At 38.1% G+C, this 17,126-nt stretch overlaps 1 protein-coding gene across 3 annotated transcripts in view; it reads right to left on the bottom strand.

Annotated features, from left to right (window-relative positions):
• The window catches only part of AFF2 (ALF transcription elongation factor 2), a 326,239-nt gene that overhangs the window by 68,228 nt on the left and 240,885 nt on the right, over positions 1–17,126 (bottom strand). For all 3 annotated transcript variants that reach the window (XM_082770464.1, XM_082770463.1, XM_082770465.1), the window contains exons 8-9: positions 17,061–17,112; positions 2,513–2,550 (exon numbers count right to left, since the gene is read on the bottom strand). In XM_082770464.1, coding sequence (XP_082626590.1) covers positions 2,513–2,550; positions 17,061–17,112 — 90 coding nt within the window. The remainder of the gene's footprint in view (positions 1–2,512; positions 2,551–17,060; positions 17,113–17,126) is intronic.

The following is a 17,126-nucleotide window of genomic DNA, read 5'->3' as shown; positions in this document are numbered from 1 at the left end:
TAACTAAAATTCATTAATAAACTGAGCAATCAAAAGTAAACAGACCGTTTCTACAGAAATCTTTGTCAAGCTCCTTAAGTAACGTGTTGAACAATGGCACTATTAGGCCTGGTCCAAGGATTCCATGTAAACCACAGTCTCTACAAGGGAGTTATTTCCGATTTCAATTTGGGGACACAAGAGCTATGTCAGCACAACATATAAACATGGATATTTTTTTTTTATGCTAATGACAACTGCGAATATTTTATATATATTTTTACATACATATATTGTAACAGATGTCAAATGCAGTTAGTTTCAACTCAACTTATTAGTGCATGGCTTTTAGCCAAAAGCAATTCACATTTGCAGAAGTGTACTATCACATATGTCTTAATAACAGAAATGTGTTTTTAAAAATGTATGTGATAAGTCACATATGGTAGAAGGAATCTGTACAGCTTTCAGCCCTTATGACAATGGAAGCTACTAACTTTATTTTGCATAGCTGAAGAACATTAAAATTCAAGCAAAATTCTCTTTGACATTTGAGAGCTACAAAAGCAACAGCACTAAAAGCTAGACAGGCTTGAGGTATACTAAGTGTGGCTGTGATGCTTATATAAATGCGATCCATATCTACAACTGCTATCTTTGAAATGGTATTCTTACTTTTGCCCTGAGAGGTAATATTCTAGCATAAAATCATAATTGCATACAGGTACCTTAAATAGTTACATTTCACTGAAAAATATTAAGCAGATTTATCAGCTGTTCATTATACAGAGTGTAATTAATATGTATAATGGATTCCCTAGGGTACTAATTGAAGCTGCAACCATGAACGTAGTCAGAGAGAAGTTAAACAACCAGTTGGGGGAAATGACAGGGTGAAATATGCACATGTAGGTGGAAAGAGCGAGACTGTCCATCTGGCCTTCTTCCATTCCAAACTGTTACACTCATTCAAGCCCCATAAAAGAATGATTTAACCTAAATCACCCTCTCCCCCACTCTCAAACCTTACTGGTGAAGTAATTGGGCATCAGTGTCACAAACGTGCTGCTTAATGACTGCAAAGCTCAATATCTCTGTCACACATGGGAAAACTTAATTTATTTGAGCCCTTCCTGAGAATTTGGCCCAAAATATTAAAAAAGAGAATGAATGAAAATGATTATTTTGGAGTGGTTCCCCAAGACTCTCATCACCTTGCAGCTCCTGGATCCTCTGGAAGGTGAAGTGAAATCACAGCTCATTTCATACTCTCTATTAAACAACCACCAGGTAACAATGACTTTAATTCAGCTTACACTGAATTTGAACTAGCCCTACAGGCAAGAAAGGTCTCTTGTCTTATTAGAAGTTTCATGTGCTATCAGGTCCCTGCTGGATCCTATTTCTAATTTTTATCAGATTAAATGAAACATAAAGAGAGGGTGATTTATGACTATCTTGCATCTTGCCTAATCACTCCAAGGAGTGTTTGTACACATTTTGCATTCACTTTATAAGATGTAAATGACTATACATGATGGAAACCAAGTGAGAAGTAGAACTGTATTCTTTTGTTATATGTGCTAAAATACAATGATTTGCGACTCCTGTCGGCGCATGTACTTACAAATACAAAACCACTCTAGTCCAAAAGGCAGCATGATCAGCAAACTACTAAGAAAACAAGAACATTTCCTCTGTCTGTAACAGGAATATACAGTTACTGAGACTTAGTTAAACTCCAATGATCACCTACTGAAGCTAAAAATACGTGTTTTATTGGTACAGAAGAGCCCATTAAGACTGGAGTATTCATTATTTAAAGAGAATCACTGATGTTGGTAGCTTTAACTGAAAATGGCTTTTCTCAAGAGCCAGGACATCTATATAGCAACTTTCTTAATTCAATGATATATGGTTGAGTCTTGCTGCTAGTGCCCTAAGATTTAAGAACTTCTCATAAAATGCCCTGGAAATTGCTCCCTGGTAGCTTGCTCATCCTTCACAGAGCCCAACTGCAAGGAGCCGAAACATGCATGTGTGTGTGGTGTGAGAGAGATGCACGTACTGAGTGAGAGAGCTCTTAATCAACAGGATGGCAAAACCTTGATACATAGGTGCAAAATATTCCCATGTGTCTAGAAATCATTTGGCACATTCCTAGTTATTTCCCTCCTGTCAGACCTTCTCAAGGATCGCAATTAAAAATCATAATCTTTTTAGCATGTACAAACCTCCCCAAGGCTAGGAGCACTATGTATTGAGTATGATTGTGATATTATTTGGCAGCTATTCATAGACAACACATTAATTTATGAAAACTGGATGAAACTTGGGGAGTGCAATCATTAGGGACACACGAGAAATCAAAAGCTTTCTTCAGCAATACTGACCTTTTTTAAGCTATTATTAGGGGCAACTTGAACTCTGTTTTCTCTTTTATCACCCTTCTCACTGTCCCAGTCATTTTAGTGACTGTACTCAAAAAGTTCATTAAAGTTACATTTTCAAAATGGATATAAAAAGAACTTACTTTACAGGAATGTTTCTCAATTTTGTCTTTTCAGCAGCCTGTAAACAGAAGAGGGGTGGGAGAGACAAAGAATTAAACAACATGCCTCAGCACAGCCAAGCCACAACAAAGCCAACTACTGGATGCTCTTCAGAAGGGCGCACTGGGGCAGCCGACCACAACCGGGGCAGAGGGAACACGTCTGCAGTAGCTGGACCCTTCAAGAGAGATAACGTTACAAGTTTTAAATATGCCTGCCCCGGTTTGTGATATCAGTGTGGTTTGTTTATTTTTAATGGCTATGAGCATTTAGGAACTGTTCATTACTTCATTTCCCGCTCTGAGGTCTGGCCCCCTTTGTCACTGCCTATCTGTCCCTATCTGGAACAGGAACAACAACAGGAAAAAATAAAGGGAAGAACGGACTCCGCTTCCAAAACAGTTTTTATTCGCCAGCAACAGAAAAGGGCAAGGGATGACCAAATGTTCAGATCAATTTCCTCTTGTGAAACCTTTGAGAAAACACACTCCAAATCATCTAAATGAGTAAATCTTTGGGCCTCTCGGCCTGCACCACCTCAGACATGGAGCCTGGTTCCAGTTTATTGCTGAACCCATTGATCTGTGTACAGTCCATTTATCATTCATGAAAAGAGCCAGTGATCTTCACAGTATATTAGAAGAAACAACTCAGATCATCTGTCAACGGCCCTCTTATTTCTGTTTCCCTCTCCATGGGGATTTCATCTCCTTCGATTCTTCTTGAATTAAAATGTTGCTAAGCAACACAGCTGGGGGCACCGATGGCAGGGCCGCGCCAGTCTATCACACTGGTTAAGCTGCTTGAGATTTTAGTGGAGGGTTGGTGTTTTTTTTTTTTTTTTTTTTTAATGCTTCTGTAGCATAATTATGTAATCTGAACCAACCTTGTATCCTCTCTGAATTTTTTCAGAATAGGTAAACAGCGCTTTAACGCAGGAGGGACTGAAATAGCACCTTCAGACAAACTGGTGTTTCACATAATTTTATAGAGTTCCTTCTAGCATTCACAGACCTGGCTATAATAGATTTAAATGTGGAAAGCGGTCAGATGGTTAGTGAGATTATAATACAGAGAGCAGTGAAAGGCAGAATTAAGACAACTGATCCATAAACCTATTACACAAAGGAAAGTTTCAGCGCTTAATTACCTTTGGAGTTATTTTTGTAAAGCCTACCAAAACCGGAGAGAAGGACTTTGGTGAGGAACTTTAACCCCTGGTACGTTTAGTGATGGGAAGAATATGGTTCCCACACAGGAACTGCTAATATTAGTGGTCCTGAAAAATGCACATATAAACCCATAAGGAATTAAATCCTCTATGAAAATTGGCTAACTTTTTAAACCTTTGGGACCTGCACAACTGGGTTCCATATTTTGCCAGAATGAGTTCTCCTTTGGGCTCTATAATGGGACAAGTTTTTCAAAATACCTACTGTTTTGGCCCTTGCCTCCAATCATACCAAAGATAAACTCTTTGTTTAAATCCTTGGAAATCCCTAGTAATAAGTTAAAATCTGGGAGAAAGAATTAAAGCTTGTGAGAACTGACACAGGGCAACGGCAACACTCTGGGCTGGCTCCCAGTGTGTGAAGAAAAATGCATTTGTTTCATTTGGATTACATTTTCCATCTAAAGAATAAATCAATGAATGCATGATAGGAAACAATTATAGTAATTGTACAGTAGGGTTGCTAAATAAAACACTTAAACTCCAGGAAATCCTGAAGTTAAAATTGCACGAGTAAGTATTACACACCCAAACCTAATTATGATCACTCAAACAAGCCTATGATGAAATGGAGTCTCTACCTCATTAGCGAAATAATGTAAGTTGTGCCTCCTTCCAATGATACTCTCCTAAATCTCCCCTTTTTTTAGCTGCCACATGCATGTGCAAAGTCAAAAACATGTTATGATGAAATTTAAGTAAAAACTACATGTAACAACATACAAACACCTTATTTAAAATAGATTAAAATACCATTGAAAATGACATTTCAGTTTCTGAAGTCTGCCATTAAATACCAAGTCTCAGTCCCATCCTGCAAGGAACTAGAATTATTTTCAAAGTTTACATACCACCGTCCACCATGGCAGGAGATTTTTTTGACTGTACAGTGATATTTCATTTGACACTTATGCACCAAATAGCTGGACTATAATAATTCTGAATTCTGGCATGTGAAACTTGCATCTAAATCTCAGATAAGTTTTTTTTCCCCTCTAAATTATTCAAAAATCGCTACACAAAAAATGGATATCAAAATACAGTTAAGGAAAACAGAAGAGTGAAGAGTGTCTAGGATCAGAAGTAAATAATGCAGTCAATTCTAATATGAGGTAAAGCAGAAGATATTCCAGAGAGCATGTGTGTGATGGTGTGAGCTAAACTGTTTGCATGAAAGATTAAAGAAGATGAAGATATTTCAGAGAGTGAGAACAGGCAATGTCAAAGTCATGGAATATTAAAAAGCAGAGTCTAAACTGGGCATTTGATTTTTGAATACTTAGCTGTGTTGATGTTTACTCTGAAAGAAACGTGGTTGCTTTAAGAACAAAGAATTACAGATGTGTTTTATTTTCCAGGACTATGAACATTCTAGCACATATCACATCTTAGATTTTTACATGGAGAATTTTCCCCTTTTTTTCCTGAGAGAAGGCACTTTCCTAACTCGTAAGAAATGGCACCTGCTGGGGGGAGAGTGTTCTTCGCTCATACAGCGTTTTAGAAAAAAATATTGCAAGTTCTCAAGTTAATATGCATACTAGCCTAGTTTAATGTTGGATGATAAAGCAACTGGTCATTTCCTATTACAAATGATTCAGTTTGTCTCTGTGTTTGACAATGTTAAACACAGCACAGAATGTGGCAGGGATTCTGTCTGAGAAAGAAATGCAGGATCTGGCCTTCTGCTTTTATTTATCTTGTAGGTGTTGCTCATTCATTTTTCAAAGCGCATTTGTTGCGATATCATGAGCATGCCCAGTGGCAGAAGATAAAGAAAGGCAAAATCAAAGTGACATTGAGTAACTCTACACATTAAGCTTTGATGCAGAAACATATTGTTTGAAAATATTTGGTGTGCAGCAGGTCTGTCAATTAGAGCTAATTATTTTTCTCTGATCAGGAAGAATGCAATCTTGTTTTAGGCAGGTTTCTTTGAAATGTACGTCTTTTATATAACTTCATTATAGGAAAATACTTCTCCCAAATTACTTTTTTGCTGGGCTGCTTAGCTATTGACTCAAATTGTCTGTGTTGAGTAGTTCTCTCTGCTTTGATAATTAACTTTTGATCATTACTGAATTTAGCAGCTCTAGTCAGATGTGTTCATAGCCATCCTACTCAACTATTTCAGTGTTCATCGCCTTTAATCTTTGAACAAAATGATCTCATTGAGCCTCCATCAGCCTCGTTACTCAGTTAATAATTCCCATTTCTCATCTTCATGACTGAGTTTGATTTGTTTTAGACTTGATGCGAGCTTTGATTATTAATTTAAGACATTTCAAAGACAAACATGTTTTAAGAGTTATTTTTTTATCTTATATTCCTAGGCCTTTACAAATAAGAAACTGGTTTTAACTCCACAATGATTCCTAAACTTCATGTACTAAAAGTACTATCTAGAAATAGGGCAGGTAGGGCCTCCCTAAATCATGATACATGTGCCCTGAGTGGGAGATGATGCTGCAAAAGATTGGAATGAAATTGGACTGGTATAATGTAAAATTCAATGGTTGTTAGGAGAATTACATCATGGGACCTTTGCTAATTTTGAGCTTGAAAATATGCTTTAAAATAATTTAGGATGATTAGAAAATGGAAGCCAGAATGAACTAGACAATCATTCCACTTTAATTTGCAATTTTTTTCCTCCGGTTATGGCCTTTCTGTAATTGTGTCTCTACTCTGTAAGACCTTATTTCAACAGCTGACTCTAGCGGTGAATAAAAGAAAGAAGTGAGGAATAAATCAAAGGTAGTCAGATACAGAGGGTCATCCATCAGAGCATATTTGCCCAGGGATGTTTTCCTATGACTTTTACAACCGTGAAAGACTTCTACTTCATATGTTGCATTACTCCTGATTTTGACATTAGTTGTTTTAGCTCTAGTTCAGGAGCCATCTGCATTGTGCTTTATTTGATCTGTAGTGTGGATATATCCACAAACTTATTTCATTAAGAGATATTTAACTATTACACAAAAGAACTAGGAAGGAAACAAGCCCTATCTGATTCTAGGTTGTGCACAAGGACCACAGAATGTGAAAAATGATGCTTTTCTTCATGATCATCAGTTACCAGACTGATTTTTGGATAGAAAGAACCAGCAAAAAGTACTCCAGTCAGAACAACTTTCCTACATCACAAAGACCTGAGGAGAATAAATTCAGACAAGGCCAGCTCAAAAATATCAATGTAAAATAACTGGCATCTGCAGTAGGCAAATTAGATTTTCAGTCAAGTTTTAATGGGGAAGTGTCTGCTGTCTGAATAAAATTAACATTTTTCATTGCACAACTGAATATCCAGGATTTTCAGGGGAACATTTGATTTTGAGGAAATGAGGTCTGAAAATAAGTCAGCATTTTTTAAGAATGCCTCCTCACACTCTTGATTCAGAAGCACTGATCAGCCACCTAAGAAGGCAACTGCTGAACCTTGAAGTGTCTCTTAGGCTGAGACAGATGGCACTTCAAGCCATCAAATATGTTAGCAGAAGGAGGAAGACCTCCATGCTTTAACTTTTTCCCAGAGCTGCTGCAAATCCACCTTACATTCATCTCTCAGTTTCTAAGCAGCAGAACCACAGAGAACTTCTCATCATTGCTTTGAGCAATGCAGTAACCTTCATGGCTTTACAGAGAGATGCTCAAGAATGCTTAGGGTGAAATTTTACCAGTCGGAAATTTAATTTCAGTTGGTGCAGTGGAGGCTGGGTAAAATGGAAAACAGAGTTTAAGTGATCAAGTCTAAAAAAGTTTGTCTGTGGGTTAGGAGTAACCTTCATCCCTGATGGAAGGGAACTGCTTTTAACTGAACAACACCACAGACGTGTTTGGGCCTCTGCCAGCATTCTTCCCAAAATCTCTACGTTTACATTAGGACAGTGGTGGAAATCAAACTAAAGAAGTGTTTAATGAAAAACATGGACACTTCTAATTCCTGACAAACTAGTCCATTTTTAAAAAAGCTGGTACATTAGCACCAGTAAGACTTGACAGAAGAAGCTTGAAACATTGTCTCCCTTCCCCACTTGTTCTGATATATGCTGGATTCTTTCAAAAAAATTTTTTTTTTCTCTTTCAACAGAAGTTGCTAATTGTACTAATTTTGATACCTTCATCCAACTGAAGAGAAATTCTAATATGACATTACAAATTCTAAGAATTCAACTTTTGTTAGACTATATTCTAAGACATTTTCAAGTTCCTTTACAAATGCTAATGAACGCTCAGAATGTCTCCTGAGGTCCAGTACATTTAAATGCTCTGACAATACCAATTTGGTCATTGTAAAGTTCTGTGGCAGTGAACTGAACCTAGAGTTAGGCCTGATTTTTTATTAAAATTGTTCTATTTGAAAAAAAAATATCCAGCCCTGGAGACAAAGTTGGAAAAACTCTACTGAATAGTCCATTTTTTAAGAAAAAAAAATCTGAATTGAAATTGTGGTTTGAAACAACACCTCTTAGCAAACAATTTGTTACAAATTCATTGCAAATGTCCCATGCTTAGCAGATGATAATCCTACTGTGAAAATATAAAACATTTAACTGGGTATAAAGCTCAGTAATTATTGTCTTCTTATTTAAAGATGACTTCTTCTAGAATGTGTGTTTGGTTCAACCCTCCAGATGGCTAATAAATCAAAAAATCCTTTATTTGTTGGGCTTACTCCATAGCCACGTTTCAACATTCTAATCACACGATAAAAAATTTAGAGGTGGCAAAAGAAACAGAGAAAAGGTCAAGAAACATTTACAAGAGAAGAAAAAAAAAAAAAAAAAAAAAAAAAAAAAAGTCTTCTTTAAAATTCCCTAAAGAAAGTAGGAGAAAAAGGCTATATTTAAATAATTCCCTGGTACTTCACTGTGCAGCTACAGACATTCTCCACAATTTGTGTATTCCTCAGCTGTCCAGTTCTAACAAAAGGAGAGTAATTCTTTGTATCTCCATCTGAGACTTACCTGAACAGTGCTGATGTTTTGAGGTCTTATAATGAGGTGTGCTTTTAGTGTGCAATGTTTAATTGCTACCTTTGCAGCATTCACATGGGCTATAACTTGCTGTGTCAAAATGGGAAGGAGGATAGGCAGTTGTTGCTGAAGCAGCCCCTCATACCCTTGTTCACTTGCAGTTTATGCCCTCAGATCCTGCTTTGTGGCAAAAGCCTCTATCTCATTCCTCCTGGATCCCAACGCATCCTTAGTCTCTTCCGTACTCTAAATCAGTGAATAGTTTCCTAGACATGTGAAGCAAAAGGGCACAGCCAAATGGTACCAGCAGTGGCACTTCTGGGAAGCTGTGAATTGATGTTGCTATTGTTCACGCCACCCATTTATTTCCTATGCAGGACTAAAGACTTAAAGGATTTTAATTTATACTTAACATTAAATCTACACTGATTATTAAATCCATTACAAACAGGCAGCAGATGTAAACACACACAAAATAACTTTGCTGCCCTTGGTCTGGTTTAGTATATTGCTCTGATGACTTAGCCAATCACCGTGTTGCACCCTGAAAATTACACATAAATTGCTGTGAAATTGGTAGTTTTGTAAATCACACGTGCTCTGTGTGAGAACCCTGCCCAAATCAATTGCACTGTCACACTGTGCTCTGAACCTGTCCCTACAAGTGGGCAGGAGGTCTGTTGTGGGAAGATTCATCCTGCTGGTACAAAATGAAGCACCTCTAACCCCAGCAAACCTTGCAGTGGCAGATGCATTTATCGTAAGAAAAATTAAGGTGTTTCATTCTCATTACTGTTCTCCTTCTGGAATTCCTCCAGGGGAGATCAACTTTCACTTCTTCTCCCCTTATTCTGGCTGACAGAAGCTAATTACTGGATTTATCATGCCCTTTTCATCACCTACTTCTACACTTGTTCTGGCCACCTATGAGTCCCTCTGTTGAGGTATTTGCAGCCCCCCGGCCTCTAAGCCAATACTAGCACTATACTCTACCAGCCTGAAAATCTCCCCAAAATTTAGATTTTGAAGTTCACAGACGGTTGCTTGGGCTTTTAAATAAGAGCAATGCTGCAGATGGCCAGCATAAGAAAGCCAGACAATTTCTTTACCAAAATGGTTCTCAAGACACGCGTGATAAAAATCACACTCTCCTTTTGAGGAGAAAAAGAAGATAAATGTTTCCTATGTGGTTGGATTAGTGAGTGCTGAGCACTGAGGTGGCCCACAGATACCACAGTCCTCAGATTTATTTTTACAGGACAGTATGGCCAAGTCTGGCTTTTCTCTTAACAACAACAGTACTGGTGTCAATCAATTATCTCACCTGCTGCTGCCTCCGCTTGCTGTCAAAACAATACAAGGCTTTTGCATAAGTGTCATGTGTATGCCAAAGGACCTGGGGAAATGTATTTTTCCTACATTCTTATAATAAAGACTTCTCTGTAAAACATGTGTGCACAGGCATGCACACAAACATGGAGTACAAGATCCATCCTGAGGACTGAAAGCTGTATCTCCTTCCTCCCTCCCACCCCAAGGAGGCTGGCAGATCTCCAAGGTCTGGTCCTTATGGTTGTGCTCACGAACAAATGGCCTTTCCACCTCTATTTAATTAGTGATAGAGGCACCAGGTCTGTGTTTAAAGCTTCTCCTTCAGGTGAATGATGTCTCGTGGTATGGCCGGCAGAGCCTGGCTGCTTCAGGCTGGTGGCATAAAAAAATAAACCTAAGAGAAGCACCTGCTTAAGAGAGCACTGAGGGGTTATGAAGTGCCTGCTTATTTGTGGAAACGTGAGGAGAGGACTTCTTGCAGCTGTATTTTTCCATCTGTCCAACTAAGGCATTTCAGCCCTTCGCTAGGGCTGCCTGCCTTCTGGTATTTTATTTTCCTGTGTTATTTTCTCTACTGGGGTGGAGGGATATTGAGACACTGAGCTGCCAGGGAATACCAGGCAGCCCATGGAAAAGGCACAAGGGATGGGGCTCCTCCAGATCCTGTGCTGGTCCATGCAGCTGGTGCCCCAGAGCCACTATAAGGCCATGGCTGCAACCTGCAGGGGCAAACTTATCCTTGTCGAGCTGTAAAACTGTGCAGTCTACAGCAACTGTTTGTCCTAAGGGTTGTATTAATCCCCTTCCTCACTGATGGATGACCTCCACAATAATAACACGTGCAGAAACAATTACACAAGATTCTGTGAATCTGAACAAGTTAAAAGCCTTTGATAACACCATGTATTTCAGTGGTATGCCATGGTTTTTGCTCATAACTGCACCAAGCTCACCCCAGATCTCACAGCGGTTACTGAAAGCTTTTGCTGATAATGAACAAATGCTATGATAGGAACCTATGTGATTACTGTGTGAATTATTACCTCAGACACGTCAGCCATCAAATCTCTTATTTCCAAAGATTTGTTTAACGGAAGCTAGAGTATTCATTTTGCATAGTTGATGATATATGGCTGTCTCAACTAGTGTTGTGCAGAATAAAATAATTTGAGTATCAATTAAAATGGACTGAGGTAGCAAGAAGAGATATGTCTTCATGAAAGGATTTTTCACGGTTATAGATTGACAAGGTTGGAGAATGACTGCATTATGCTAATAGCTTCTGTTTTCATTAATGTCTCAATGAAAACATTTCTTTACAATTATAAAACATGACTGCAGATCTTAAACACTGAGATGTGGGCTTTTTATCAAAACACACTCTGCTGTGGCTACAACCAATGCTGCATCACTCTGGGATTTCAATAGAACCCAATGGCAGATAAACTGTTTACATTAAAGACTCTATCAAAGTTATTTTGCACCTAGTTTCATCCTAATCCATCTGATTTTTCTATAGCTTTGACAAGATGACCTCTCTCACTGTGTGTGCAGTATTGATGTCATTACTGAAGAGCTGTTCTTCAGCCTTTCTGCTGATAACAAAGTAAATGGAAATGTAGAGAAACCTTAGGGAGGTAAACAGCTTGTTCAGGATCCAGATAAAAAATGGGATAAATGACAACAGGAAAGGATATCTATTGTTACAATTTAAAGTGATATAGTGACCTCTTTCAAAGTGTTACGTGATGAAAGCATCATGCATCTTTGCATTTCATAGATTTAAAAAAATTTAACTTGAGTAAAAGCTTTGAAAGTTCAGAATGCATTATAAGAATTCAAAGCTTGGGCTATGGCTGATCACCTTTTTGGATGGCGCTACAAAGGCAAACGTTTTGTCGGCAATTACCTAATAGTAACCTAGAAGAAGGTAACGTGTTTGTGTAAAATACAGAAGATAGGCCAAGGCCATGGATTATACGTATGTCTTGTGTTTATATGGTTATCAGAGAAGTGCACATAAGATGGCAATCATTAAGAGAAGGAAAAAAATATAAAAGAAAAACATCTCATTGATTTGTTCTGCCAAAAATACTATATACATGAAATACTGAAAATAATGGAGCAGGTCTGTAAGTAGTATCCAAGTTTCTTTGGTTAAAAAACACACAGATTGCTAACAATGTGCTTTAAATTAAGTACACATTTCAAAGGTTAACAGGACTATTCCTTAGGCAGAAGAACAAAGAGGAGCTGGTTAAAGAAAATTGGGTACACTACAGCTACTTAAAATATTGTATCCAGGCACAACTCATTTGGATACCTTTGAGCTCGAAGCTAATTTGAGTTATACAGAGGTGCTTTAAAGAACAAAAATATTAACCTGTGTTTTATCCAAGCTCTTTTACCTGCATCAAGCTACTAATTAAAAATCTTCAGTATTCTTTCTAATTTCTGATTTATATTTTTTTTTAACAGAATAATAAAGCCATCTAAAAGTACTTCCTTTCCTTACAGAAGAGCATTAAGAGCATCTCCGAAATGCCTAGTCACCTAATTACACGTCTAAGAACTAAGAACATGTCTGTCATCTGCCTTGACTCTATCTGTCGTGGCCAATCTAAAAATATTTTGCAACAGGACCTCTGAATGCAATATGGATGTATATGCCAATGTTCTTTTCTGTGCCAATACTACAAGAGTTTAAAACCCAGGCAATGCTTAGATGTAACAATACCTCTCAAATAATACATTAAACAGATGTGTACCTTGTATTATAAATATGTGACATAAAAATCCATTGGGTTGGTCAGTGTGCATATTAAAAACCATTCAAGTAGGTCAAATTGTGGATAACTTGAAACTTTAAAGACAGCAATTTTAATAAAACTGTCAATACAATTTTCTTTGTAAAAACATTTGAGACTGATTATGCTGCTTATATTGAAAAAGAAACGCAAGGTCTATATCTTCAGATCTTTTATTGAACTGTGAGCACAGCATCAATAACTGCTTCTCAGCTGTAAATGAAAATTGATTCCAGATCTAACCTGTCATTTTCTGTGTGTCTTTAATCCCAAATCACCCGCAATGAAAGACATAAGAATCAGCATTTTGTCTAAGGGACAAAGCATGTGTCATGTGGCCAGCTCCAAAGTGTCTACACTGAAGATGCTGTGGGATGTGTTTACACGTGTTAGATATAGGTGATAACTGCAGTCTCTCAAAGTGACGCCCAGAAAATGATGACTGGAGTTTGCAACTGGGGTGGAGTAACTTGCAGCTTGCCTCATGATCCATAGCAATGATCAATATGGTTCAAAGATTTACAGATCTGAAGTCAGAAGGAACCTGCAACGATCATCACATTGGGCCTCCTGTGTGTCACAGCCTGAAGAGCTCCACTCAACAACTTTTACAACAAGCCTACAACTGCCAGAGCATGCAGAAAGGAAGCCTAAAAGGAGAGGGAAACCACAAGGCTTCCTTGCAATTTGCAGCAGTTTGGCACTACTAGTTTGGATTTCCAGTCACCTCTCACTTGCTGGAGCCTCTTAAGCCCTCTGGAATGAAATTACAGAGAGCAGCCTCCTTTCAAGAATCTTTTTCTTGGTGATACACTGCTAGGCCATCATAATGCACACTTAGCCTCTTTCTGGCCAAATCAAGAAGTTGTAACGCTCATATTAAGAAGGGTTCTCCAGATCATATTTATAGCTCTTAGGAACCACTTCCAGTTATTCAAAATCCCTGTTGAAAAGGTAATGTTAAAAAGTGGACAGTGTGTTCAGTAACAGCCCTGCTAATAATACATGTATCTACAGACTAAATGCCTTACACTGACTTCAAACTGATAGCTCTCAATTTATCCAGAAATCAGCCTCAGCCTCCTAATTACATGACTGACCAGAGCAATCATGTGTTGGGTTTCTCCTCAGCAGTGACTGAAAGAGCATGAGGTTCATGGGCCCCTAAATACAGATCAGAAATACATGTGCTCATTCGCAGGAGTGAAAGAATACAACAGGAGAGTTTTGTTTCTTGCAGACAAGCTTCAACAATCTAGCACCACGACAAATGTCTGGTAGTCTGAGTAGACAGGCAGATAGATCAAATCCTCTTCACATACTATAGACATTCACTAAATTCAGGACGGAGGTGCATTTATGGATCGATGTTTCTACTGCCCCTCTCATGTACAGATCAAAGGGTCCCTAGCAATTCCCAAACGACAAATACAGGCCTGGGTCCTAGGACTTCCTATTGACTGCTACTCTCAAAGAATTTCAGCTTCCTTCAAATAAGAGCAAAGAGGTCAAGATAAAAAATATGATTTTGACATATTGCTTTTTAATTAATAAAAATGAGTAAATGCTAGCTCATGCTTCACGTTGGCTGTAAGCCTATAGCAAAAAAAAAAAAAAAAAAATCAGAAAGATTGCAATGAGAATCCTTCTTTATAGCAACGTTGCATAAACTGTTAGAAGGGTTTTGAGCCAAGAGTTTTAATCTTTTATTTCCCTGTCAGAGTGCGCACATGTATACAGCTGAGTTACAGCTGTCAATTGCGTGCAAAATCTTTATGTTAACAAAAATATATTTTTATAACTTTGGATCCCACAACTGAACATTCAACATCATGTAACTCGTATATTGTAATCGTCTTGATCTGTCCCTCATGAATGAATATTTTACATATTTTTGGGACGTAATATTTGCAGTCAAAAACCATTCCAGTTACTTTGTTGATGTTTATGTGCCTGACTGGTGAGCCAGATCAACCTTTATTTCCATATCCAGTCCCCTCTCTTTATTTGAAAGGGACATGGCAGAAGCTGCTAAGTGTGAAGGCACGGCCAGGGTAATGCTTGAGTGATGCAGCAGAGCCAAGCTGCTCAGCTTTTCAAGGCCTTACTCAAGGATGCAGTGTGTGACAAGAATCTCAAGGATGGACACATATACTCATGTTTTTGAGAAACCTAAAAAGCTTTGGGATTCTTTCCTGTAATGTAAACAACACTGTCGTCTTTATCGTCTATTCATGAGGCACCTAAAAGAGATGCAACCACACATGTGCGGGGGTACAGAGGAAAGGTGAAGAAAAGGAAAGGTCCAGCCATTAAGTGCTGGACATTTAAGAAATATGATCAGCATGCTTACTGTCCAGACAGTTCATTTATTTTCTACGTGATAGGATGCATTCATGTTTGGAATCCCTAAATACACAGACCATAAACTGTTTCTTCAGAAGATATTTGGGAGATCTTAGGAGACTTGAATCAATTCTAATCACTTAGAGTGACATGAAACTTGCATTGCCAAAAGGAAAAATATGTTCTACGTACTATAAATTTTTGAGAAACTCCATGAATGTTCCTTATTGTGGTCTCTTGCCTGTCTGCAGCTTATGCTTTCCTTACTGGAAAGTCTCACAGAGCTTTGGTGCAGTCTGAGGATTCCTTCAGCTCAGTCACATTGCACAGGGGCTCACCCTGCAGCCTCTGAACTGGGGGCAATGTGACACTGCTCCCCAGCATGACCCTGCCTTTGGGTAAAAGGTTTGCATGTACCATACGACTGCAGTAATACTTTGAAGGCTACAAACACGACACTGTGCAGTGCAGATGTAACTGTGGCCTTCCTGCATGGGACTGACATCAGAGACGGCACCTATTCAAGTCAGTGTAAAGTGTGTAAATCTGGAGCAATTCTACCGAAATCGATGGAAAATTAGTACAGTAAGAAAACAAAAGTAACTCCCGCCTGATAACATATTACCTTTTCTAAATGTTGGGCATCTCAGTATCACAATCCCATCTCATGGGAGTATATGGGAAAATTTCCAATAGATCAAGAAACCTGCTAGTTTCATAAGCCAACGTGTTTGTACAATAGTGCATTGCATAAGTACAGGCTTTTGATCCTTTGGCTTCAGACGAGGGTGCCAGTCTGTCTTGGTGCAAAAAGTACTGGCTTGTATGACTAAGGGGTCAACTTACACCAGAAGGTAAATCTTTCCTGGCATGATCCTAAAGGATGGATTAGGTGGGTTAAAGAACATTCAGATGGTTTAAAAATAAATAAGAAAGAAAGATCCACTTATAAATAACATTACCCAGCTGAACAGACAATGATGATCTTATGCTGTTATAGTATTACTTTTTCTCTTTACTGCACAAGTTTACATATTTAAGCCTATTCCATATATAAAGTAACATGAAGGATGAATTTAACTCTAAGTCTCAATTTTTTTCTGATAAGAATGTTGAGAATATGAATTTCACTGGCCTTATTTCCCAGCATTACCCATAAATATTTATAAAGCGGGAAGAATAAAGAATGACATCAGACAGTTTTCTGAAAATGATTCTTCATTAACGTCCCAAGTAAGGCTGAGAGACTTTCAGTATTGATTTACAACTACACACTGAAGATTTTACCTCTCACAAATGGGAATCTCTGAATTACTGGCTATGGGCTCCCATCCCTTTACTCACTTACTGGAACAAAACTTACAGATCCAACTTCATGGGTGCAATCCTACAAATGAATTGCAAAGTGCAAAACAACACTGCAGTTATGATAGTGGTCTGATGTGGCTATTTTACACTCACTTCCAAACAGGTCATCAATTTCAGAAATTGAGTGTGAAACAAGTGGAGGCCGTTCCACAGTTAATTGGGTACAATGGAAGATAGAAACTCAGAGCACGTTAACTATTCCCTGATGATGCCATATGTGTTCTTTTAGTCCAAGGCTAGTCATGTTTTGGTTTAGTTCAATTTCACTAAGTTAATTTAGCAAAACTGACAAAACATATTCTTATTCAAGAAAAAAGTTTCTCCACCCTAAGGCGGACTTAGGAATAACTGTAAAAGATTCAGAAGTTGTTTTACTTGCAGGTAAAACCTAAAATAATGGATTCTGCAGCACCCCAAAATGTTTTTGCACACAAACACATTCAACATGCACTTAAATGTATTTTACCTGTTCATTGTCATCTTCGTCACTGCTGAGTTTCAGATCATCCTCAAGCATTCTGAAAAAAACAAG

The sequence above is a fragment of the Aythya marila genome, assembly GCF_965140915.1.
Source record: "Aythya marila genome assembly, chromosome: 13".
Taxonomy (NCBI): Eukaryota; Metazoa; Chordata; class Aves; order Anseriformes; family Anatidae; genus Aythya; species Aythya marila.
The sequence above is the reverse complement of the archived record's forward strand: the minus strand, read 5'-3'. Positions and strand labels throughout refer to the sequence as shown.